Here is a 25,722-nt window from a genome sequence, read left to right as displayed (position 1 = left end):
CACAAGGGATTTGTGAAATCTTTAAATTAATTTAATCAGCATTATTTACAAAACAAGAGCCAGCCAACAAACAGTGGAGAGTACATGAAGAAGAGTAAATGACACAAACAAAAAGAGTAAATCCCTTTAAACTATGCTGTCTACATTAAAAGGTAAAAAAAAAGAATCAAAATGAAAGCAAGAGCGTAGAAGTCATGTAGGAGTAAAGTGATAAAAGTGCAAATCTCACCCACACTGAGGCCCATGGTAGCACAGTGAGATGGGGAAAAGATGCAAGTTCGCTACAACAGTCATATCTAATATGACAGATGGGACAACATCCACAGCCTCCATCAATGTTAGCACACAAATCCAAAAATGCCCATTAAGTAAGAGAGAAAAAAAGAAAATAATAATAATTATTATTATAATTAGATAATTGAAGCAGAAATCCACAAATTACCAACGGTTCAACCAACCAAACATTTTTTTCTTATTACTTTCCTTTTTATAAAACTGTCAAATTTTACACTAAATAAAATAATTATATTTTACAACAATAGAGCTTTCAACAGTAAAATAGGCTTTGTTGAGGTAATTACACAGTTATTGTACTTGTACAAAGTAAAAAATAAACAAAATAGATTTTTCTTTTTTTTTCTCATTTCCCCCTAAAAACACAACCAACTGCAAAAATGTTCTTGTGTTGTTTCTGTGTTTTGTGTTGTTTTTTTTCTTCTCACACATGCTATGGTTTTTAAACTGCATCTCCTCATTGAGGCCAAAGTCTTAGAAAGTTTAGCTTTTCTTGGGCAGCATTTGCAATAGCTCCGGGGAGAAGTCGCCCTTAAGCACAGATCTAGGAGCAGGTACGCAATCTCATCACCTCACACACTCATAGAAAAAAAAAGGGGGACACCCGAAATCCTTAAGGTCCCTCCTGTGTTTTCTCACTCAATGTTCTATTAACACATTTTAAAAGCACAAACTAGAACCTTCAAGACTTTTTAAAGCCAAAAAACTGCCTTAAATGTTCTGTGGGAACCTCCAAAATAGGGTCTTAAGGCCCCCTGTTTTCAGAGTGTGTGCATCCCGTCTCTGAGATAAGCTACACCAATCCTTCACCAACACTAAGAGCAGCTTCTACCAATACGTCACCATCAGCAGGGTACTTGAGTTCTCATGCACCCATTTCACCCCTAGCCCTTTCTGTGGAATGAAACAGGAGGTATCTACAGCAACCACACTCATAAAGAGGGAAGAGGCCATTGTCATTGGTCAATTTCGACCAAGAGGTTTTTTATGTTTGTTTTTGCATACCACCTGCTGACACCACTCAGTTCCCTCTGTCAATCAAAGCACCCACAGCCAATGGAAGACATCCTTCCCTGCCACTGATTGCTGCCCACAGAAAAAAAAAAAAAAAAAAAAGAGACAACGTATCAATACAAAATGTCCGCCTGGGGTAAATAACCCTCAGGTACAAGAAAAGGCACAGAACTGGACTCGCAAGCAGGAGTAACCCCTGACCAACCCTGCTTCTGCTCAATTATAATTAAAAAAAAAAATAACAACAAACAACGACGACATAAGCGCATCCCAAAGAATCTTCAACAGAGACAACTGCCCTCCCAATCTGAAGTCTCGTCACATCTCGCTAGAGAGGCAGGTGGCTTTGTGCGGCAAATATTTAAGAACTTATTCCCAACTGCAACTTCCATTCCTTCCAGCTTCATTTTCATTTTTCGACCTTCATGTGACCTCTACTCCACCCCACACTCCTGGTTAGGAGCCTCAAAATGTTACGTCAGTTTTAGCCACAGTTCTTCTGAGAGCTGTGGGTCAGGTTTTTTTTTTTTTTGGGAAACAGTGCATCCACACCCAACAAGGGGGTTATGGAATCTGAGAAACATTAGGAGAAGACACACAGACAAAATGGACACTGTCGGGTGACAAGTAAAACAATGTTTACCAAAGGAATAAAATAAAGCAATGGCTATGTCGCGGCTGATAACCACGAAACTTCTCAAAATGCCAGAACCTCCACAACACACAGATAATTAGCCAGAACAAGAGTACTTGACAAACGTCCCTCTCTAACTTAGTATGACTGTCAGTACATGGTAGGACAGTGAATCCAACAGCAAACTCATGACGTAGCTGATGAAACTTCATTTCTTATATACATCACCGCCAATAGTTATGGCAAGACTATAAGAGATTACCCAATCATAACGGTTTCCCTACAATATCACGGTTCCATAAGCACAAGGAAAGCATATGGGTGAAACCTTAGAGGTTGCTTCCAGATGGCTGTGATGCAGAAACCATTTTAGAAACAACACTCCCCTTCCCTGATTAGATTCCAGCAGGCATGCTAGTAGCACAGGGGTGCACACACATACTCAGACAAACACAACATGCTGTATGGCGTGACAACACACCAGCGCCCCCTACAGACAGACCTTGGAATCTGGGAAGACAGTTACACAAAATGCCCACTGGGTAAAACCAGCAAAAGAGGCTGACGATTTTGAGAAGAGCCATTGTTTGCTTTTTTTGTCCTCTTTTGTTTTTCTTGTTTTTCTTTTTTCTTTTTGTCCATCCCTGAACAGGTCCTCGGGCATACGTGCAAAATCCCAGAAGTCATCATTTCCTTAGTAAGGCTTCACCCTGGCCTGTCTGCCGAGTCCGAAAAAAGGCTGTACTGTGACTATTGCATAATCGTGATTATTACTTCTAATAACGGACATTATTACTATTCCTGTGGCCACAGTTATTACTGTTCTTATGTACAAAACATCCTGTGACCGTGTGTATGAGTGTGAGAGTGTGTGTATGTGCATGTAAGTGTGTGTGTGTGTGTGTGTGTGTGTGTGTGTGTGTGTGTAGGGGGGGGTGATGGGGGATCAAAAGGGCGTGTGCAAGTGCGTGATGTGCTGCGTAGGGGAGGCAGCTGAGGGGGTGGAGCTGTTAGAGAGATGGGCAGAGGGGGAGGAGTCGGAGAGCTGCAGCTCCTGGAGTTTCTTAAGGTACTGGTCCCTCAGGGCCAGCAGCTCCCTGAAGCGCTGCTCCACTGGACTCTGAGGACCGAACCACACACACACACAAAAAAAACAGTGAGAATACAAAGACATAATAATGAATCCTTTCAAAATCATTGCAATCGCCACAACTGCCTGGGTTTTGATACTATATTACATATGCACTAATAGAAATGGTTACAATATCTAGGGGGCATCCAACATACACCTGACATGAAGCTTAGTTGAATTCACAAGCTTGCAAGTTTATTAAGCACTTCAACAGTAGTATTTTAATTTAAATATTGTTGATGTTGATTCTACATTAATTCCATGATTTTACATTTAAATAGCCATTATTACAAGCTTCAATCTTCAAAAGAAAAATCACAATTCAATGTTTTTTTTTTACTATTGACAGCACTAATGATACTGCATAACAGTAAGGAGTACACCCCCCCCCCCCCCCAACACACACACACACACCAGACAAAGCAAATCACAAGAGCGCACACACATAGACACACACTGAAAGCTACACACGTAAGCAAGCTTGTACACTTTTTTTCATGGTGTTTCAATGCAACATCATGTCCCCTAGGTGGAGACAGAGAGCCACACGCTCAACCTAGGCAGCGCTATATGAGCTCCATCACACTGAGGCTGCGAGGTGTAAGGTGATTGACAGGTGAATAAACTCACAACTGAAAGCCCTCTGATTGCTGGAGGTACAGCAGGAAATTGTTTTTGGAGGGGAAAATAAACAGATCGAAAAAGTAGGACTGGGTTTGTGGGGGGTATTGTTGCTTCCTAGTGTGTGTGTGTGTGCACCAAATAAGTATATGAGTGTGTGTGTGTGTGTGTGTCTGTAACAGAGAAAGTGAAAGTAAAAGAAATGTATGTGTGTCTGCAAGCACTCCCATGGTCTTGTGCTTGTGTGTGCCCATATATTGTGTGGCTGTTGTGAAGGAGATTAGTGTGTTTGCCAGAGAGAGATGTGTATGTGTGCGTTTGAGAGGGAGGGGGGGGGGGGGGAGTATGTGTTGGAGTTTGTGTATGGGAGGCAAAGAGAGCGATGTTTGTGTTTATATGCAAGTTTGGTGTGTGAGTAGGAGACAAAGAAATGGATGTGTGAGTATATATGAGAGAGAGATGTGTGCGTTTGTATGTGAATTTGTGTGTGTGTTTTGTTTGTGTGTATGTGAAAGAGAGAGTGAGTGAGTGGAGTGTGTGAGAGAGTTTGTGTGTGTGTGTGTGTGTGTGTGTGTGTGTGTGTGTGTGTGTGTGCAGGTCTGCTGGGGAGATAAGGCAGCGGTGAGCGGCAGCTGGCTGCTGTGGCAGTGGGGACGTAATTAAACCAGAGGAAAGAGGATTTTCTGCCCCGCTGATTCTGAGTGGGGGCCGGGAGCAGCAACTACTCAATACACACACACACACACACACACACACACACACACACTCTCTCTCTCTCTCTCACACACACAGATGGACATGCATACCAACACATACACAAACAATGACACATTCACTACATGCAACAACGAAAGCATCCATGCTTATGTGCTAAAACACATAAATACTGAGTCATGTTAAGCTAAATCATCTGTACATGTTGATATAGTAATCAAGTAGAGACAAACAAACTGATGCAGGGAGTATCCTGGGATCTGTAGTCAGCATTTAAAAATGCATGAACCAAACCAGGAAAACTCTAGATAGGGACATCCCTGTCGGTCAATTATTTTGCATAGACACATTAACGTTGAAGGATTCCTAGAGTGGCAAAGGTTAGCAAGAAATGGTAACGTTGCTCACATCGACGTGAACGCACCCAGACACCAACACACACATACATACATACATACCACACACACCTGCTGCTGAATACGCGGGTTCCACCGGATGTAGTAGGTCACCCAGAGCTCTAGGTGGCGCATGCTGGCCACAGGATAGAGCACGCGGCTGGACTCCTCCGTGTAGAAGGGGTTGATGTAGGTCGCCGTGTCGCTGTTCACCAGGGACCACAGGGACACCGTCTTTATTCGCATATGCTATGGGAATAGAGATGGGGGGAGGGGGAGAGAGTCATGTAAACAGTTATGCTAATAATGCAACTTTGAACTGAAATGAGATTTAATTTAGAGAGAGGGAAAGAGAAAGACAGAGAGAATGAGAGAGAGAGGGGGAGAGAGAGTGTGAGTGAGTGAGTGAGTGAGTGAGTGAGTGAGTGTGTGAGTGTGTGTGTGTGTGTGTGTGTGTGTGTGTGTGTGTGTGTGTGTGAGTGAGTGAGTGACTGAGAGAGAGAGGGGAAGGAAGAGGGAAGGCCAAAATAACTTGTAGATCCCACATTAAAAAAACGAAGGCTCCCATGTGGTCTGCAGTGATGCAGACTACTGCAATAACTGACACAGTGGATCTACATGCATACTGAAATGCATTCTGGGAATTGCCATGAGCTTCTCAATGAGAGGCTGACTTTACACACCATTAAAAGTCATGACTAGTTTGTCAGCGAGGGCACTGGAAGAAATGTCTGTGTGTGCATCTGAGTGGGAGAGTGAGTGTAAGGCCAAGGTGTGTGTGTGTGTGTGTGTGTGTGTGTGTTTCTCCACCACTCGGTGGGTTGTGTGTGCATTTCAGCTCCCAGAGAGTACCCAGCGCTAGCACGGAGTCACTCAAGCATTCTGTTCACGCTCTACTTCACAATATCAGAACAGAATGGAGGGGAGAGGGAGGGATAGAGAGAGACAGAGAGAGGAGGGGGTGGAGAGAGAGAGAGAGAGAGAGAGCAAGAGGGAGAGAGAGACAGAGAGAGAGGGGGGGGGGTGGAGAGGGGCATAGAGGGAGAGAAAGACAGTACATAACACAGAACGACAGAGCCAGGGTGGAAAGTTGGGGGGGGGGGGGGGGAGGAAGGGAGAACAGAGAAGGGCAAAAAGATGATGGAAATCAAACACGGAGAGAAAAACAGGGGGACAAACAGAACTTGGCTAGGAGTGAGGGAGAAGAGCAAGTGCAGCGGGCGCTAATAAGCTGAAGGGTAGAAGGGGTGCACTTAATACATCTACTACCCCTCTTCCTTTGCCCAGGACTAAGTGAGAGCACTCGTAATGTAGTAATATACATGAGCTTCACATGCTCTTTGTCTACAGCACCTCAGAGTGCAAGGGGAAAAACTTTTCATGTTTCTTATATACATAAGTTTAAATGTTTGGAAGCAGACCTGTGATCTTACTTTTTTGCTAAGATACAACACCAGTATTTTGTATATTTATTTTGAATTGCTGAGAAATACATTTTTACTGAGCTGTACTACTGGAAGTGGATGAGAGGTTTTGTGTTATTTCTGTACATCCTGGTGATTTCTCAGTAAAGTCACTTCTGTTTACTGGTTAACCCAGGCTGCACAGCAGTGGTTCAGCAATCTTTTTTTAACATGAGTGAATATTAAATGTATGTTTTAGTGTAGGAACATACGCATGTTTGTAATGTGTATGTATGTGATGCCTATAGGATTTTGGTGTTTGTGCTTCTGTGTGTGTGTGTGTGTGTGTGTGTGTGTGTGTGTGTGTGTGTGTGTGACTCACGTTGATGTCGCGGGCGTTCTCGCAGTTGTAGAGGAAGGTGCCGAAGCGGCAGCTGTACAGATGGTCCAGGATGACCATTAGGAGGCGCTCGTTAAACTCAAACGCCGTGGGGAACTAGAACACAGAGGTCAAAAGGTCACTCAATCTTGGCCCCGGTGAGCAAAACCTATTCACCACACCATATTCCCCTCCAAAACCCAATCCATAATCCCCTCCAAAATCCATCTCTTTCTAAGTTAGGACACAGTTTGCAGTTTTAGATTTAGGTTCTCCCTCTTCTTCCTCTAGCTCATAACACTGAAAAGTTCCTCAACAACCCACCTGGATCAAATAACAGAGTTCCAAGAGAATTGTACTGGGACTATAAAGTAAGGTCAACAGGGTCGAGCAACGACACAGTGAAAACCTCTCAGAGAATGTGATTGCCAAAAGCTCTTTGAAGATCGCAGACTGTACTGCAATGTAAGCAGGTACAGCTAAAGGGAACAGTGGCTGACAGACCTTTTGAACCCATGGACACACTTAAATATGTCTGGCTACCTTTGTACTGGAACAACTATTTATGGTCTATACCATAAATGATTATTATTACCATATTGTACTCATATTTTCAACCTATGTGCTTAATTGTTAGTGTAGTTTGTCTTTGCACTGGCATCAACGGAAATAAAGTTCCCTCACATCGTGAGGGTCGTGAAATATACTAATGAAGTATACTAACGACCAACAGTAGTTCTCCTATGGTCGTCCTGAAGAGCGTGTAGTATTTGCCTCCCTGCTCTAGATTAACTATACTCAGATCATTAGCATGCGCCTAATCAAGGGCTTTGTTATTATCTGATTAGTTTGTCTGAAAACATGCAGGTCTTTGATGGGTTCCTAGAATTTGGTTTGGAAATCCACACTTTAGTGAGTTTAGTTTAAAATGTTAGCCAGCACGTCAGCATGTTGACGATCGTGTCTGATGTGAACAAAGTGATGGCACAGTAAGTTCCAATAATTACGCTATCAATCACTGAAGTTCCAGAGTCACCAATCACTGCAGAGCATCATTTACTGTAAATATGAAGAGCCTTTTCCCCGCTCATCAAAGCTTTCCCCATGCTGTCAGAGTATATATATATATTGGCATTTTTGAACAGGAGCATCATGGGAGTTTAAGGGAGGTGGAAAGCAGGGTGGCCAAGAGATTGTACCTGTTTGGTCATCTGCCACACGCAGTCGATAAGCTGCAAGAAGATGGGTGACCGGTCCTGGTCCGCATGGTTTTTGTCCCCATGGCCAATTCTCTGTAGAAACACACACGCACACACACACACACACACACACACACACACACACACACACACACACACACACACACACACACACACACATTGAACTTTCTGTGAATTCAAGAACACCCATTCAAAATGAGCGTAGATGATGCATAACCTGACTGACTCTGATACATGTATCTGATATTGCATTGTACAGAGAGGTCCTTACTCTGCAGAAAACACAAATAGCTTATCAGCAAGCCATGAATTAAAGCTTCTACACAACGAAGAACAAAAAGGCTATCTGCTGGTCACTTGGATGAAGCCCAAGCTCAATCCTTTTCAAGCCAAAAATCAGCTTACTTCTTCAGGACCTGCACACATTTTGTACGCAGAGCCAATAGTGGCAAGTGAATTCCTTCTCGGAAAGCTATTAAAAGATGCTCCATGTGAGGTAAACACTTCTTGGTGACTTTCAACAGAAAGCAGCCGTAGTATGAATCCAACCCTTTCCTTCAATGTGCTAAAGAACTAACCAAATATTTGTCTGGAGGGGACGCCAAGAATGGAGCGGCTGTCTAGAGGGAACAAGTCCTGACTGGATGACGTAGGGCTGATTGGACTGCGCAGAAATCTTAGTGGAGTCCAGCAGCCCATCTGTATTTGCAATGACTATGATGATGTAAAACCATCTAGTTGAGATGTTCAGAAAAAAGGGATATATATATATATATATATATATATATACACAGTGGGGAAAATAAGTATTTGAACCCCTGCCGATTTCGCAAGTTTGGCCACTTGCAAAGAAATGTGTGATCTATAATTGTAATGGTAGGTGTATTTTAACAGTGAGAAATAGAATATCAACAAACAAATCCAGAAAACTGCATTTTATAACATTTATGACTTTATTTGTATTTGATGCAGAAAATAAGTATTTGAACCCCCAAGCAAACAGCAAGAATTCTGGCTCCCAATGACCCGTTATGTGCCCAAGAAGCACACAGATTAGTCCTCATTAGGCCTAACAAGGTACACCTGATCTCAACTGGTGACGTGTATAAAAGAAACCTGTCCAAAGAGTTGACCAAGGACGTCAGAGATAAGATTGTAGACCTGCACAAGGCTGTAATGGGTTACAAAACCATCGGCAAGCAGCTTGGTGAGAAGCAGACAACTATTTGTGCGATTATTCGTAAATGGAAGCAACACCAAACAACTGTCCATCGCTCTAGGTCTGGGGCTCCATGCAAGATATCCCCTCGTGCGGTATCGGTGATCATCCGAAAGGTGCAGAATAACCCCAGAACTACACAGGGGGAGCTTGTGAATGATCTCGAGGCAGCTGGGACCACAGTCACCAAGAAAACCATTGTCAACACACTACGCCGTAATGGTTTGAAGTACTGCAGAACTTGCAAGGTCCCCCTGCTCAAGGAAGCACATGTACAGGGCCGTCTGAAGTTTGCCAATGAACACTTGAATGATTCTAAGGAGGATTGGGAGACAGGATGTGGTCAGATGAGACCAAAATCAAGCTCTTTGGCATCAACTCGACTTGCCGCGTTTGGAGGGGGAAGAATGCTGAATATGACACCATCCCCACCGTCAAGCATGGAGGTGGAAACATTATGCTCTGGGGCTGTTTCTCTGCCAAGGGTACAGGACGACTCCACTGCATTGAGGGGACTATGGATGGGGCCATGTAATGTGGAATATTGGACTTGAACCTCATTCCCTCATTTTCTCATTCCCTCCCATTGAAAACGCAACCTTAAGGATTTGGAGAGGATCTGCAAAGAGGAGTGGACCAAAATCCCTCCTGAGATGTGTGTAAACCTGGTGACCAACTACAAGAAAAGTCTGACGTCTGTGCTTGCCAACAAGGGTTATTCCACCAAGTACTAAGTCATGTTTTGCTAGGGGTTCAAATACTTATTTTCTGCATCAAATGCTAATTAAGTCATAAATGTCAATTTTTTTGTTGATATTCTGTTTTTCACTGTTAAAATACACCTACTATTACAATTATAGATCTCACATTTCTTTGCAAGTGGCCAAACTTGCGAAATCGGCAGGGGTTCAAATACTTATTTTCCCCACTGTATATATATCAAATATATATATTTATAGCGTCGTCATTATATCCGGTCAAGGTTTCCGTGTGGATGAGTGTTCCTCCTACTGATTTCTAAGTATTCTATTCCGACTCACCCACACACCCATACGTGCACACACACATTCCAACTCACACTTCCACACGCACGCACAAGATGTTGTGTTCGTTGTACTGCATTTTAAAAACTGTATTCCAACCCAACCTAACCCCCACTTCCCGCCCACACGCACACTCATGCGCACACACACACACACTGACCGAGGCGAACTTGTGTCCAAAGCTGATCCACTCCTTCTCCAGCAGCACCTGGAAGCCCCTGAGGGTGCGGTAGTGGCTGTCCAGCATCAGCATGGCCAGGGAGGTGAGTTGGGCCGTGCGGTCCCAGCCGTCACTGCAGTGCACCACCACCGAGTTGCCCGAGGACACCTTATCTGCCACCTGGATGGCCCCTGACAGCACCAACTTCAAGACAGAACACAAGAGAAAGAGGAGTGATGGATGAGAGCGGAAGGATGAGGAGGAGGGGGTAGGGGAAAAAAGGGATACCTGTCTGTAAGACTAAGCTGTGAACTGGCCTTAAAGCTCTTCTTGTAACTATGACAACAAAACTGAATGCTCACCGTTGGTGCTGTTGGGTGTGCAACGGAGTGATCTGGTGAATGCATTTTGGAATCTGAAGCTAATAACAACACTCTTATACTGCTGGAAAATGGTGATTGCAGGTTTTTAACAGACAGACCTATTTATTTTTCCAGTTTCCTAAGGTAACAAATTAGGTAAATGAAAAACGTGACGCATACAAGCTTACAAACTAGTCTGCAGTAACTGAATACAGCTAGTTATATTTGTCCTGTGGCTCTTGACTTTGCCTTTTCAAGCACAGATGTCAAAGTTCATGAATCTGACAAATGCTGTTGATATTTGAGCAGGTCGGCGGCAGGCTGGTCCTTTGCCATGCATGCGTTACCTTGATGTGCTCCAGCCAGTGGGTGGACTCCAAGCTGGAGAGCCAGTGGGCCTCCTCCACGTTGGGATAGACGATGTCCTTGAGCTTCTTGAGGGACTCGCGCATCACATGGATGTTGTGGATGTCCAGGAAGACCAGCTCCGCGTTCTGATAGGCGTCGTCCCCCTCGTAGCCCCCACCTGTCGCCTGTAGAGTAAGGGAATGGTCGGGGTGGTGGGAAACAGTGGAGGTCAGAGGTCAAAGCAGCTTGGCTACAGATAAGGACAGAGCATGTTCGATACATACATATGCCCACAGTCCTCAATGCTGAGATTCAGCTAAACACACACACACACACACACACACACACACACACACACGCACATTCGTATGGCTGTGTTATGAGGACCATGCTCACTGTCCTCACAAAGGTACACACACATCAAAACAATCACTGAGAATGTTCTGCAAAAAGGCTTGGAATTGTTGAAATGGGTTTTTTTTTCTGCGCGCAACTGTTAATTCTGGCGCAACTCCACAGCAACTTCAGTTAACTGTAAATAGCAAGCGCGGTCAGACTTTAGGCAGTTTTTGTGTTTGCAACACAACACACACACACACACGCAGTGTTCAGTCTCCAGTCTCCAGTGGGCATTGCAGTAAGTTTGCCTCTGTTACCTCTGCTGACATCAGTAACCAGTCAAGCAGGCAAAACCCACACACCTACAGACGCAACACAGAAAGAGAACACAACAGAAGAGACAAGAGAAGGGGAGATCTGCAGCCCTCATCACTCAAATACACACACACACACACACCGCAGAGAGATCTTAAAGCAGTGAGCCTCCCATGTGAGCCTCGCATCCTGACCTTATTGGCAACAGCATTGACGTTGGGCCGGGCGTCGTAGATGGTGAGCTTGGTGGTGGCGTTGGCCTCGCGGATCATCTCCAGGTAGCGCTCGTCGTCCTTGTTGCGCTTGCCGCTCATGCCCACCAGGGGCTGGCTGCAGCGGACAATCACCGCCTGGTTCTCCTTGTGGATCCACGACAGCACCTGGAGGGGGGGTTAATGGGGGGGGGTGGAACATTTAAAAGGTCACACAAGGGTTCGAGGGCAGGCCGAGTCCTACAGCTCTGCAGCTTTGATTGGATATTGTCGCCTCTAATTTGTCTTCCCTAAATACTAAAGCAGCTTTTGTGCAACATTCAAAACAGTCGCTTCAGTTAGGCAAGAAAACACGCTGACTGTCTGTCAATACAATGCCTTGTTGGTACAATTATTGGAACTTCTAGCCTTTAGCTTTATACTTTGCACCATCAACACATTTACACACTTAGCCTCCAATGAAATACAGGCCGACCTACAGTTTATCCACAGACCAGGCGCAACCACTCCCCACCTCCCCTGGGTGTACTTACAGGTATGCGGCAGCGGGATCGGAAGGTGGCCACCTTCTGCAGGTCGTCATCCGTGGCCTTGTATGGCACCACCAGGATGGTGGGGTACGTATCGCACAGTTTGTAGTCCTCGTTGACAAAGGAGATACGCCACTTGTCGGTCGGAAGGCCCTGGCAACCACAGGGTGGATAGAGTCAAATGTCGAAGCTACTGTTAGAATTACACTGTGGATACTGATACTTGGAGTGACCATGCGAAATTGACAGTTGATACAGGTGATGTTGACGTCACATGTACAGTCTTGTAAGTAGACATGGCAACATTACAACCGCTTACAAATCTAAAGAGAATAGTATCTGTATTGTGTCAGTTTTAATATTTAATTTATTTTGTATTTTTGACAAGATGCAGATGAGATTCAAACTAGTTTTGTTGAAATGCCTTGTTTTATTACATGACCTGTTCACCATGTACACATTTTCAGTACCTCTATACAGTGAGATTAATGAGATTAATGCTCTCTGGTTACTAGGTGATATGGGTAAACAAAACTGACTGAAACAAAACTGACTGAAACAAAAGGACTCCACAGTTCAGGTAGTGGACTGTCTACATTATTAGCTACTGTTCTAGTTAGCTAACAATGTTCAAGTTAGCCAAGTTGAAATAATGCAAGATTGTTTCTTCTTGCATTGTTATATATTCTTTTCAATATCGTTTTATATCACATGTACAAATTTTTTCAGAATCAGAATTATTCTCTGTGCTTTTGTGACCATGGCATGGCTGGATATTCATACTTCCTAATATAATAACTTCGTACAGGCTAGGCTCGTTGCAATTAGTGTTCCCTGTGTATGCTGTTCTGCATGTTTTAGTGTATAGAAGCGCTACAACCCTGTACATGAGTCTATATGCGCGCGTGCGCGCGATCGACCTGCAGCCAGGTTGACCACGGTGGCCACAAACACACACCTGCCTCCTGTACTCCTCCATGGGTTTGTAAACGTGCCAGCCGTTCTCATCAAATTTCTCCTGACTGAGGAACGCAAACATCGGCTAAACAGGGAAAAGATAGACAGAGAGAAAGAGAGAGAGGTGTCACACATACAAACAAACTCAGATATAAAAACACACCCCACACACACAGGAGAGGAACTGGAACAGTCAAATACAGTGCATTTCGAAAGTTCAGACCCTTTCAAGGTTTACACCTTTTTCTCTGTTTCAGACTCATCTTAAAAATGTTCCTCATCAATCTACACACAACACTGCACGATGAAAAAGCAAAAACAGGTTTTTCTAGTGTTTTGTTAATTGTTATTAATATTGTCGGGATTTATTTTTCGATAATGACCGCCGGACTATACATTATCCCTTACCTTTAATATTTGTATTACTACGATTTTATTACTAATTACTTCTTCATTCTACCTCAGTGGTCCTTGAGATGATTGGAGTCAGGCTGTGCCTAATTGAATTCATGGGACATAATTAGGAAAGGCACACACCTGTTTATATAACTTCTTACCATTGATGGTGTATGTCAGAGTGAAAACCATGCCATGAAGTCAAGAGAATTGTCTGTAAACTGCGAGACAGGATTGCGTGAAGACACAGATCTGGGGAAGGATGCAAGAAAATTCTGTAGCACTGAAAGTGCCCAAGAGCCTCATTCATTCTCAAATGGAAGAGATTAGGAACCACCAACAGTCTTCCTAGATCTGGCCCTCCAGCCAAACTGAGAAATTGGGGATGAAAGGCCTTGGCCAGACAGATAACCAAGAACCCATTGGTCACTATGAATGAGATTCAGAGTTCCTTTGTCGAGATGAGGGAACCTTTCAGAAGGATAACCATCAGTGCAGCACTGCACCACCTTTATGCTAGAGTGGTCAGACGGAAGCCATTCCTCACTAAAAAGGCACATGACAGCCCGCTGGGAGTTTGCCAAAAAGCACCTGAACGACTTTCAGACCATGAGAAGCAAAATCCTCCGGTCTGATGAAATGAAGATTTAATTATTTGGCCACAATTGCCAGCGGCATGTGTGGAGGAAACCAGGCATCACCTCATTAAAACCCATTAATCCCTACAGTCAAACACGGTGGTGGCAGCATCATGCTGTGGGGATGTTTTTTTATGCAACAGGGACTGGCAGACTAGTCAGGATGGAGGGAAACGTGGATGCTGAAACATAAAGAGCAATCCTGAGTGAAAACCCTTTCCAGAGTGCTCAGGATCTCAGGCTGGGGCGAAGGTTTACTTTAAGACAACACGATAATTAGAAGCATACAGACAAGAACACACGGCAGTGGCTTCGGGAAAACTCTGTGAAAGCCTTGGAGGGGCCCAGCCAGAGTCCGGCCATGAACCCAATAAAGCACCTCTGGAGAGACCTGAAAATGGCTGTGCACCAACGCTCTGCATTCAACCGGGTTGAGCGTGAACGATTCTGCCAAGAAGAATGGGAGAAACTTCCAAAAGAAAGGTGTGCCAAGCTTGTAGGATCATTCCCAAGAAGATTTGGAAGAAGGTTTAAACAAGTACTATGTGAAGGGTCTGAATACTTATGTAAATGGTATATTTCAGTCTTTTATTTGTATTTTTTGTTTATTTTTATATGCTTTTAACACTCCAAAAATGTGTTTTGACTTTGTAATTGTGGAGTATTGTACATAGAATAATGAGGAAATAAAATGTTACTGAATTTTAGGATGAGTCTGAAAGGCAACAAAATGTAAAAAACTTGAAAGGGTCTGAAAACGTTCCGAATGTATGGACATAATGACCATTTTTGGTTATGATGTAGGTAGGTCATTGGAAAAAACAAACACATACAAACACAAACACATACAAACACAAACACAAACACACAGAGGCTGAGCTGCTGAGGGAACTGAAATTACAGTGCAACACATGAAGTCCCTTTATAGTTCCTAGGACACTTGTGTTATCTTCTGCGAACACAGGCATCTCCACAGATACATATGCACACCCTCACTCACACGTAGATGAACACACACATACTGACGTGAACAGACACTGAACTCTCTCTCCAAGACACAAACAGATTAGTTCACACAGCCGCCAAACACACACACACACACACACACATACATACATACATACATACATTCTCTGATGAGGACTTACCAGGCCGTGGGAAAGGGGGAACGCGTATCTGAAGAGAATCTCAAAGATATCTCTTCTACTGTGACCCTCCTGCTTCAGAGCAAACCTCAGGTTCCTCATGTCCTTCACCACACACACACACACACACACACACACACACACACACACACACACACACACACACACACACACACCACAACATTACTCATCTAGCCACAGGTCACACAATCCAACAGAGGTTGACAAGCGGCATAAAATGACAAAGTAAAAAGTTGTCTCTAATATTAACAATACTGATATATGATTACTATAAATATTCACATCTTCAGGATGACTGCAAGTTATAAAAATACACAAATCTTGGATGTCCACCCAGAGTAGTATGTGTGTGTGTACGTGTTTACCTACACAGCCATGGTAAGTTTTTCCTTCAAACGAGAACAGGAAGTTCAACACAGGTCTTACCTTGCAGGTGATCTCCAGGCCGTACGAGTTCTCCCCTCGACTTGAAGCCCCGCCCATCTTCTCCACCCGGCCAATCGCCCCCAGTGGGATGTCCAGGACCACCACATGGTCCTAAAGCACACCATGTTTTATGATTAATCTTTCAGGTCATTCTTCAAGTGCCCTACATTTTTAAAATGGTCTAAATATTTTTTTAGAGGTCTAAAAATAGGTTTTTTGCCCGTTTCCATTGTTTAGCTGCTGACTGGTGTCTTTGTGCTGAGCAAACAGAGAGGTGGAGGGAGAGTGGAAAAAGAAGCTTCCCTATTTGAGAGCGAAAAACTCTGCAGCAGCGCGTGTGTTTGTGTGTGTGTGTGTGTGAGAGCTTCTCATACTCTCCATGGCCACGAAACAGACCGTTTCTGCTGCTTTGGTGCTGAATGTTGGGGATGAATCTCACAAAGAACAAGCAGTCTACCCCAAAAACACCGTGTTTGGCTACAGTACCATGTTCAGGCTTTATGGTGCACGGCTAAATCCACTGGGGGCTCCTGACTCCTGACTCCTCAAATTAAGACATAACATTCATGGAATACATCTGGCCTGGGAAATGTCGTGTTGATAGAGCTCCAAGTAAAAATGGGACTCTGCGTGATTAAAGCTAGCATGTTTGCAGTTGAAGCCTCACTCAATTTCCAAGATCATTCAAGGCAATTGTCACGCAAGTCCCCGGTGGTCATGGTAACCCAGCTGTACTTTCCACCACATCCTCCTCTGAGGCTTTTCATCCCACAACCCCATTCCCAGATTCCCACCCTTTTTTTCAAAACAAAAAACAAAACAAAAACCCCCAACTGAGGGTCCGGGTCTAGTCTCTCTCTCCAACACTTACCCCGTCGCTCTTGAAGTAGAGTCTGAAGTTTGTGATGAAGACTTTGCCTTTCAGTGCGCCATTGAAAGGGCAGATGTAAATTATGTCTTTGTCTGCAGAAGGAAGGGAGAGAGAGGGAGAGGGACAAAGAGAGAGAGAGAGAGAGAGAGAGAGAGAGAGAGAGAGAGGGAGAGGGACAAGGAGAGAGGGCGAGGGACAAGGAGAGAGAGGGACGAGAGAGAGAGAGCGGAATCAAGGTCAAAGGTCAAAGTGTGTCACCTTCGGCAGAAGCTGCTGACCTCTGACCCATAGGCTTCTTGGAGAAACACAAACAAAAACATCCACACATTGTCCCATTTGACTGCACGGCTGTACAGTCACTACACCCTCAGGCATCTAAAGACACAGCATTGGATATACATAAGGATTTAAACTGCAGACTTAAGTTCGCACGGTCCCCTTCGAAGTGATCTTTGCTTTTCTGTTTATGTATTGGTGAAGTTTAAAGCGTCTGAATCTTTTAGGGACTTCTCTCCAGTACTCAGTCACTCTGAAAGTGCTGCAGGCTTTCACTCATTAGCTATTTATGCTACCATAAGAGCCTGCCACTTCCACGGGCTAAACTTACACACAGACACTTTTAAATATTACATGCTGAGAATACTAAGATGGCATCAGGCAATAATGCTTCCAACAAAGTGCATACTGCAATTCATTCTCTCGATTTGTTTATTTGTATTCTCCCTCTGTTTCACTCCGTCTGCCACCACCTCTCCCATCTCTCCATCTTCCTTTCGCTCATAGTGATTTATTCCACTCTCATATTTCTGCCATCTTTTTCAACCTTACCATCTCTGTTTCAAGTCATTTAATGACCCCTCTCTCTCTCTCTCTCTCTCACTGACTTGCTCACCTCACACCCTCATCTCTGTGCAAAGCCATATCTCTCCTCTCCTCTCCTCTCCTCTCCCCCTTCACAAACAAAGAAAGACAACTGCACCCATATTTTGCCCCGGTGCTTTAACCGCAGACGCCAGCTTGGCACTGGGGCACGCCGTGGCATTGAGTGACAGGCACAGGGAGGAAAGGGCCCGTTCTAAAATTAGCACCCTGGGGGCAGAGAGGGCACCAGCGCAGCCAAGCAGTGGCACCTTGCATTATTTACACTAAACACAGGCATTCCTCAGGACTTATGCTGGAAACACTACCTTTAAAAGGCAAAGACATGGGAACAAGGCATGTGCTGAGGTCAGTGGTACAGACTGTTGGATTAGTTGCATCATGTCCACACACACACACACACACACACACACATGCATATAAGTATCTTGATGATGTCATGACAGCACCCATGTGACAGTACTGGGCCTCACTATCTTCACAAACAGGCATAAAATTAATGGTATTTCCACACAGATAAGCTGAAAGAAAACGACTTTAAGTGGAGGTACAGGTTTCCACTGCAGGGGGTTGCCTGGGTGATGCAATAGCATTCCATAGAAATCACAACACAACATGGCAATTGATTTGAAACTGGTAATCAACTAATTAGATAATTCGATTTCCATTTGATTCCATCATTAAATTTGTGTCTCTCCCAAGAATCCATCATTAAACTATGGATGTAAACGGACCTGTTTGAGATCCAGTTTAAAGACAACATACAAGCATGTGTGTTGTGTTTCAAGTATCTAGCAGTCTATCGACTTATGCGTGTGTTGTATTTGAAGTCGCATTCAAAGAGGTGGGTTCACATTCCATGGGAAGACAGTCTGACTGACATAGACATAGAGCCTAGTTATAGCCTCAGATAAATTCAGACAGGGACTCACCGATCACTCTCTCCTCCCCTGGCAACAGGGTCACATCACCCAGCGGCTCCATCTTCAGGCTCTCACTGGATGCCTGCCGGTACACACACACACACACACACACACACACACACACACACACACACACACACACACACACACACACACACACACACACACACACACACACACACACACACACACACACACACACACACACACACACACACACACACACACACACACACACACACACACACACACACACACACACAAAACATCGCTTAGATATGGGCGAATGAGCACGACTGATGATACACACACAGTAACAATACAAATGCATTAATTTCATTAACAGCACACAGCAACACCATGAGTAATAAAATAAAAACACACACAACTTAGAAGTCCAGAGGCAGTCTTGCAGTCACACGCTTGTGCAGTCCCTTGCAAATGAGCATAAGGTTTCCTCAGTTGTAGATCACACACACACACACACACACACTGCTGGCCTTTCCACTACCGAAACCAGCCTTGCACCTACGACTGAGAAACGGCGTGAATAAGATCTTGTAGGACAGGCCCGTCCACTGCATGGCTGTGCTTATCTGTCTCACACTGGAAGTTAACTGAGCCATTACACCAACCAGTCATGGGGGAGGAGGCTTACACAGCACTAACCTACATTCAGGTAGAGGCTTACAAGAATGGGAGGCCCAGACAGCGAAGAGAAAGTGAGAGCGTGGAAGGAATGGGGGGGGGGGGCTGTAACGTCAAGAAGAGATGAGATGACAGCAAAGATGAGAGTGAAACGAGCAAGAAGGCAGGAAAATAGAAAATAATGACCAAGAGACAAAGAGACAGGCAAAGAAGGAGAGAGAGAGAGAATGACTGGGTGAGAGAAAGCGAGAGAATGGAAAACGAGAGGGTTTTGCCGGTCTGTCTGTCTGACAGCACCAGCCTCTTCTCTCTCCCTCCCTCCCTCACTCTCTCTGTAGGCCTAACAGTGTGCAGCTACTGGATCCAGATTGTCTGTCCCAGGGGCGATTTTCCGGCTGCCAGCTGAAGGTTACTGAACTGGAATGTGGGATGAAGTACGTGTGTGTGATTGGAAGAAAAGGAAAGAGAGAGGGAAAGGGTCAGAGAGAGAGAGCACGAGACAGAGAGAGAGGGAGAGAGAGAAAGAAAGAGGACTACAGTACTGTTCGCCCACTGTACAGGCAGGCCACAGGGAGGCACAATGCTAGGCTTTATGGGTAATGGTCTGACCTGGCACTCTGTAGGTGACTAATGGACCAAAACATACCCTCCCATTCCCCCCCTCCCCCCAATAGAATCCCAGTGTGGGGGGGGGGGGGGGGCAGGCAAGCGGGCGTGGATGTAAGTGAGTGCCTGATGCTGTAAACCGCGTGTGACTCCAAAGAGCTGGAACACAGCTGGGTGGAGGAAGAGAGAGAGAGACAGAGAGACAGAGAAATAATGTAATCTTGCATAGAGAGTGCAGTATGCGGCATGATTAAGAAAGCAGCCAGTGAAAGTGGGACTGAGACGCTTAAGTGAAGAGAGTGGCGAAATATGAAGAGTGAACGAAGAAAAAGAGGATGTCTGAAAAAAGCAAAAGAGAAGTGAGAGCAGGAGAGGGTGAATAGTGAAACCGAGAGGAAAAGCAAACATGAGGCCTAGACAGACAAGCAGGCAGTCTGGCAGGAAAACAGGCAACAGGGCTCTTGATCCAGGTAGTTGTACCACCCAATATGTTCCAATGGAAGAATGCATGGCGCCTCACGCCTTGGCTAGGCTGAGACAATGACACAGGCAACTACTCCAACACCTGCTTGTCTTGGCACTTTTTTTTTTAAACTGCTGAAGGAGAGGTACTGTCTCGACCCCATTTCTGACACCGTCGAACGCTGCCATGACGGATCACTGCGTGTGCTTGAGCTAAGGTGTTAAATATTTGTTTTGGATTCCACAGCACAGTCTTCGGTGGCAGCTTCTCCCGAGAGGCAATAACAAGCCCACTTTCTACACTGCAGTGCCACACAATTTCCTGCAGTATGCAGGGGTACGACCCAAGGGACATCAATCAACGTCCGTGTTGCCATTCGACATCTGTGTTGCCCATCACTTTGCCTTCACCCTATCCAGGTTCTCTTAGAGGTGTCCACTGTACAGGGCATCAAACCCAATGTAGCTGCCAACGTCTTACTGCCTCTGAGCCAGGGCTCGTAGCCCAGCTTTAACGCTTGGTACCCGGGCAGTGTCACTGTGTGTGGGCAAATCTGATTATGCTGTTCTAACAGTTTCTCTCCCCCCTCTTTCTCACATTGGTGCACGTTCCCTAGCAACCTGACTAGCGCAAACTTTATCCTTGGAGAGCTGGTGTTCAGGAATGTGCAAAAACAAAAAGAGAGAGAGCGAGAGAGAGAGAGTTGAGTTTGTGTAACATGGTAATGAGTTGTCCCCTTGGGGTTTAATTTGGCACTGCATCACGGCACTCTAACATACAACATCACACATCAACCCAAGCCGTGATTGGGAAAAGCACCAACATCACAACAATATGTCAATCTAACTGTGTGTTTTACCATTACAGAGACAGTACAGACAACCTCAACACCAACACCCTTTCCTGTACATAGCCTATTCCCACTGACAGAAACACCCTCATAAAACCTGACTGAAATCACGCACCAAGAGAAGAGTAAAAAAAAACGGTTAACCATGGCAACACTTCATGCAGCTCACAGCACGTAGTGGAATGAGCAATTGTGCACTCCAATTGAAGAGAGAACAGCAGCGAAGTCCCTGAATGACAGGGCATTAGGCTCACCAATCCTTTAGCTTTAGCCTCCTATAGGCAGGCTTTCAGCACCATAAGGAAAGGCAGCACAGGCGGGTCTATTGATGTCAGTGATGGGCATAATTTATTAATGGGCATGAGAGAAAGGGCTAACCTACACTGGGAGCTTTGTCACGAGCAGGCGAGTAACACCGAGAAAGAGAGACAGGAAACTGGGCTCAATCCAGAAAAGGGGAAGGGAGGGGAATGGGAGAAGTGGCACCTGCTAAAGTGGTATGTGGCTAGAGAAAGATTACTTGAGTCTGTTCATCAGATCTGGTGAACAGATGTTGTCATGGTGATATTGAGGGGGATCTCTTCCAAGCTATAAAATGTAGCATATTTAGCCTAGACTGTATCAGCGGCTCTAGTCATTTAGCTCTATGTGTTTGGGGTAGTGGAGAGACACATGCTAATTATGCCACAGTTAGGTCATTTTCTTCAAAAGACAAAAGATATTTTCAAAAGGATGTTGGAGACCAGTGATGTGAAGTCTTCCATGCAGCTCACAAGACAAGTAAAACAGTCAAGATGACAAAGAGAGAAGTCATTGTTATTTGACTAGTAGTCACTAGGGCTGAACGATTTGGGAAAATAATCTAATTGCGATTTTTTACCAAAATATTGCGATTGCGATTTAATATGCGATTTTTTTTTTTATCCTCTTTTTTCCCCAACAAAACGTAATGAATGATTTAAATATGACCAACACAATATTAGTAATTTAAAAAAAAGTCATTTTAAGTATAAACACTAGGCATGCACTTTTTAAACACTGTGTGCAAAATGTACCATCTTAAAAAAAAAAAAAAAAAAAAAATGAATTTTTTATTTATTTATTTATTTTAGACCACATTTTTTAATCGCGAACGTTGCGGTTAGAAAATCGCGTTCTATCATATCGCGATTAAATCGCAAATGCAATTAATCGTTCAGCCCTAGTAGTCACACCTATGTTTTTGTTTCTTCACAAGCAATTCCAATGATATTAAAATACAGGGGTGTGTGTGTGTGTCTGTGTTGGGAGGGAGGGGATGGGGGGTGTTCTGACAGTGACAGACTCACATTCTGGCTGGAGCTGTTCTCCAGGGGGCTGGAGTTGTACGCTGGTATGGAAGCCGAGGCCATAGCTCAGGGAGTGCTTCTTCCACAGGCACTAGCAAAGAAAAGGAAAACTAAACATAAAAACATCTCTTTTGTACAGTTTATCAATCATACAAAGTTAACTGCACATTCATAACCTCATCTGCCTATTTTGTACATCACTGCCTGATTTGTCCACCCCTAGTCTCACACAGTGAGTGATGATGTTCTATGGGGCTTATTGTCTACTGACTAAACGATTGCTCAGTTCTTTACTGGTGTGAAAAGTATGGCATTCTTTGGGGCATTGACTCCATAATAGCCTGTGGTACTATGAAATTCTGGTTCTTTGATGTCTGTTTTGATCAAGCCAGATATAACCTTGAGTCCACAAACCACAGTGACAGACAAGCTGAGAGATAAGTCTTTATTTTCAGTGACAATCTAAAAGTAGTGTGCATAACACTTGTTGTTAGGTCAGACTAGTTTGTTCAACTGGAGCAAACCACAAAACATCCTCACAGAAGCAGTCATGTTGAGATAATGTGAGGCCACACAATACCTACAGAACAAAGTCGTTTTCAGTGGGGCTGGCTTATGAGGATTCGTGGATGTGGACTGAATTCCCCCTATAGAAGTTGAGTCAAAGTTTGTGGTAATACTTTGTGTTAAACTAAATGTAGTTGCCTCGCCTGTAATTAGGTCTATGACTACAACTGTTTCAAACCAGAGTAGAATGATGTTAACATCGCCCTGTCCATATGACTCCTTGTGACATAACAAAAAATGCATAGGCATTCAGTGAATACACTCGCGCGATATTAGCAGATAACGCTGTATAAGGTCGTTGACAGGCTACCGCCCATGGAATACGGGACACAGAAAGCTATTTATAAAATTGGGATAACTTGGTAATATGATGAGGGGGGCTTCCCTGACACCAACAGCTACCACATCCATCCTTTGAGTCATCATGACCAACCAATATCCCTCAAGTGAGCAGAGGAAACCTACCCTATGTAGCTTCAAACAAAAGACGACAAACTATGGACATTTATAAGGTAGTATATAATGACACGTATAACGCTTTGCAGTTTTGTAAAAAAAATAAAAATAATGTAATACAAAAAACTGCTAGCCAACTTCTAACAGTAGTCGAAGGTGTAACTTACATGAGGAAAATATAACAACCATTAGTAATGTATGGGATGTAAATCAAATAATCAGAATTCCAGCCAGCATTGCGAACTGTACATTTAGAATAGCTACACTATTAGGCGGTTTGTACCTATGTACCTATTTCTTCATTATGCAAAGCATGCTTCAGATATTTTGCTACTTTCAAGGGTGAACCATTTACATACACTTAGATTAGAAAACGACTTGCTGTTACAAGTTGTACTAAAACAAACCAAAACGGAGCAGCACAAAAACACATAATAACAATTAAAAGAACACATCAACTCTTTCCTTACATCTAGCCTGTCAAACAGACAAATGCGCAGATATAACCTCGCATTCAAACATGCTTAGAGGCAATCATTTGGCCAAACAGTTCAGTTTCGGGGGACTGATCCCCTTATCCTGTTCCAACGAGGAGGTCCCAAACCAGTTGGTGTCTGCTAGCTAACTTTGGGTGTTTGAAGCGATTAAAAGAAAAGAAAAAAACAGGGTCCGCGTCAAACTAGCTGACATTTCAAAGCATATTATACAGCTATTGTATTTGACAAGACTTAATTGCATGATCGCAACCACAACAATAATTTCAAACGTGCTAAAATCTAACTTTTACAACTTCTGTCTAATCCGTCAAGAGTTGGGACAGCCAACAGGGCTAGTGCATAGGACTAGCAAGGGGACCAGGAAATAGCTTGGGCCTAACAGAGCGACAGCTTTCTAACTATTACATTTCAAAGAAACCTGGTCTCAGAAATAAATGCCGTGGACCGATTGTTTAAAGAGAACATATACAATTGATTCGTGTTAACTTCCAGACCAAATATGCACTTACTTACCCACAATCAACGATTCTCCGTTCCTGAATTCGTCAGTCTGTTTTGCACCGCCGTAGGAAGAGCTCCCTCAGAGTCATGTGACAGCGGCCATCGCACCGATTGGACGCTTGTCAAATTAAGTACAGCAAGGATTGTAGGGAGTTGTATTTCCCATCAAGACAGGCAGCGACAAAACGAATATGGACAGATGCATCAAGGTTTAAATTAAGTGTGCACTTGCATGCTTTTCGTCAGAATGTGGTCTACATTTTGAGACTGAGTGACTATTACCTTGTGCAAATGGTAAGTGTGCTGACTAAAAATACACTTTACACTACGACTACATGTCGGATATTTTGACCAATAGCCGCCATGCTCTGATATATCAGGTGAAACACTAGAAGGCCAGCAAGAAAGTAAAGAAGAAAAAATCTGTCAACTCCAAATGTTGTTATTCACTTACTGTACATTTTGAACTTTTTTGTCTGTGCCTTTCAAATCATATTTTAAATTGCACATGTTTATCAACATTAACATAGGCTGTACCATCTCTTTTTCAGGGGCGCTCCGTCATACTTCATGGTGCTGTCATTATTTGGACTTCACAGGCCCTTTCCTCAGTGGTGGTGACGTTCAACGTGACCCAGCTGTTTGTCATTAAGGACTTCACATGTTGCAAATCCGCTTACATCCCGACATGATGTGGTATTGTGGCCTTTAGGGGTAAAGACAGTTTAGCCCCAATTGTGTATGTTGATATGCATAGCCTTAAGCATAATTTGAGCACACAGCCACACTCTGGAATAATCCCTACACTGTCCAAAGTGTTTAACTTGGCATTGTGTTGTTGAATTAGAGATTGCTTTAATGTTTAAAAAAAAAAAAAAAAGAATATTTAAGCCTGAAGAAGTGTTTAAAAGGAAATGTCCATACCTATGTTCTTATGTATCAACAGTAGTTAGTTAGCTATAGTTATTTAGCTCTAGGTGCTGGTGGAGACACACATGCTAATTATGCCGCAGTCAGATCACAAGCAGTTCCAATGAACTCAGGGGGGATATTAACATACGTGTGTGTGTGTGTGTGTGTGTGTGTGTGTGTGTGTGTGTGTGTGTGTGTGTGTGTGTGTGTGTGTGTGTGTGTCTGTGTTGGGAGGGAGGGGATGGGGGGTGTTCTGACAGTGACAGACTCACATTCTGGCTGGAGCTGTTCTCCAGGGGGCTGG

General features: G+C 44.0%; 1 protein-coding gene across 4 annotated transcripts; it reads right to left on the bottom strand.

The window, feature by feature from the left end:
- Nucleotides 1-9: 9 nt before the first annotated feature.
- On the bottom strand, nucleotides 10-25,722 carry mtm1 (myotubularin 1). Of its 4 annotated transcripts, none has more exons than XM_031584788.2 (15): nucleotides 24,519-24,638; nucleotides 22,486-22,595; nucleotides 18,600-18,672; nucleotides 16,789-16,880; nucleotides 15,918-16,028; nucleotides 15,474-15,575; nucleotides 13,293-13,376; nucleotides 12,338-12,487; nucleotides 11,787-11,972; nucleotides 10,938-11,123; nucleotides 10,229-10,432; nucleotides 7,786-7,878; nucleotides 6,590-6,703; nucleotides 4,868-5,053; nucleotides 10-3,062 (listed from the first exon to the last, which is right to left on the bottom strand). In XM_031584788.2, exons 2-15 carry the CDS (start codon nucleotides 22,546-22,548, stop codon nucleotides 2,889-2,891), a joined length of 1,818 nt encoding a protein of 605 aa, XP_031440648.1. In that variant the 5' UTR covers nucleotides 22,549-22,595; nucleotides 24,519-24,638; the 3' UTR covers nucleotides 10-2,888. The 4 variants fall into 4 exon arrangements, with proteins under 4 accessions (XP_031440648.1, XP_012673267.2, XP_012673269.2 ...); XM_012817813.3 differs by having other exon boundaries at nucleotides 22,486-22,576; nucleotides 24,519-24,637; XM_012817815.3 differs by having other exon boundaries at nucleotides 4,877-5,053; nucleotides 22,486-22,576; nucleotides 24,519-24,637.

Source organism: Clupea harengus, chromosome 18 (assembly GCF_900700415.2).
Source record: "Clupea harengus chromosome 18, Ch_v2.0.2, whole genome shotgun sequence".
In the NCBI taxonomy this organism is placed as follows: Eukaryota; Metazoa; Chordata; class Actinopteri; order Clupeiformes; family Clupeidae; genus Clupea; species Clupea harengus.
Note: the sequence above shows the minus strand (reverse complement) of the source record. Positions and strands in the feature narration are given on the sequence as shown.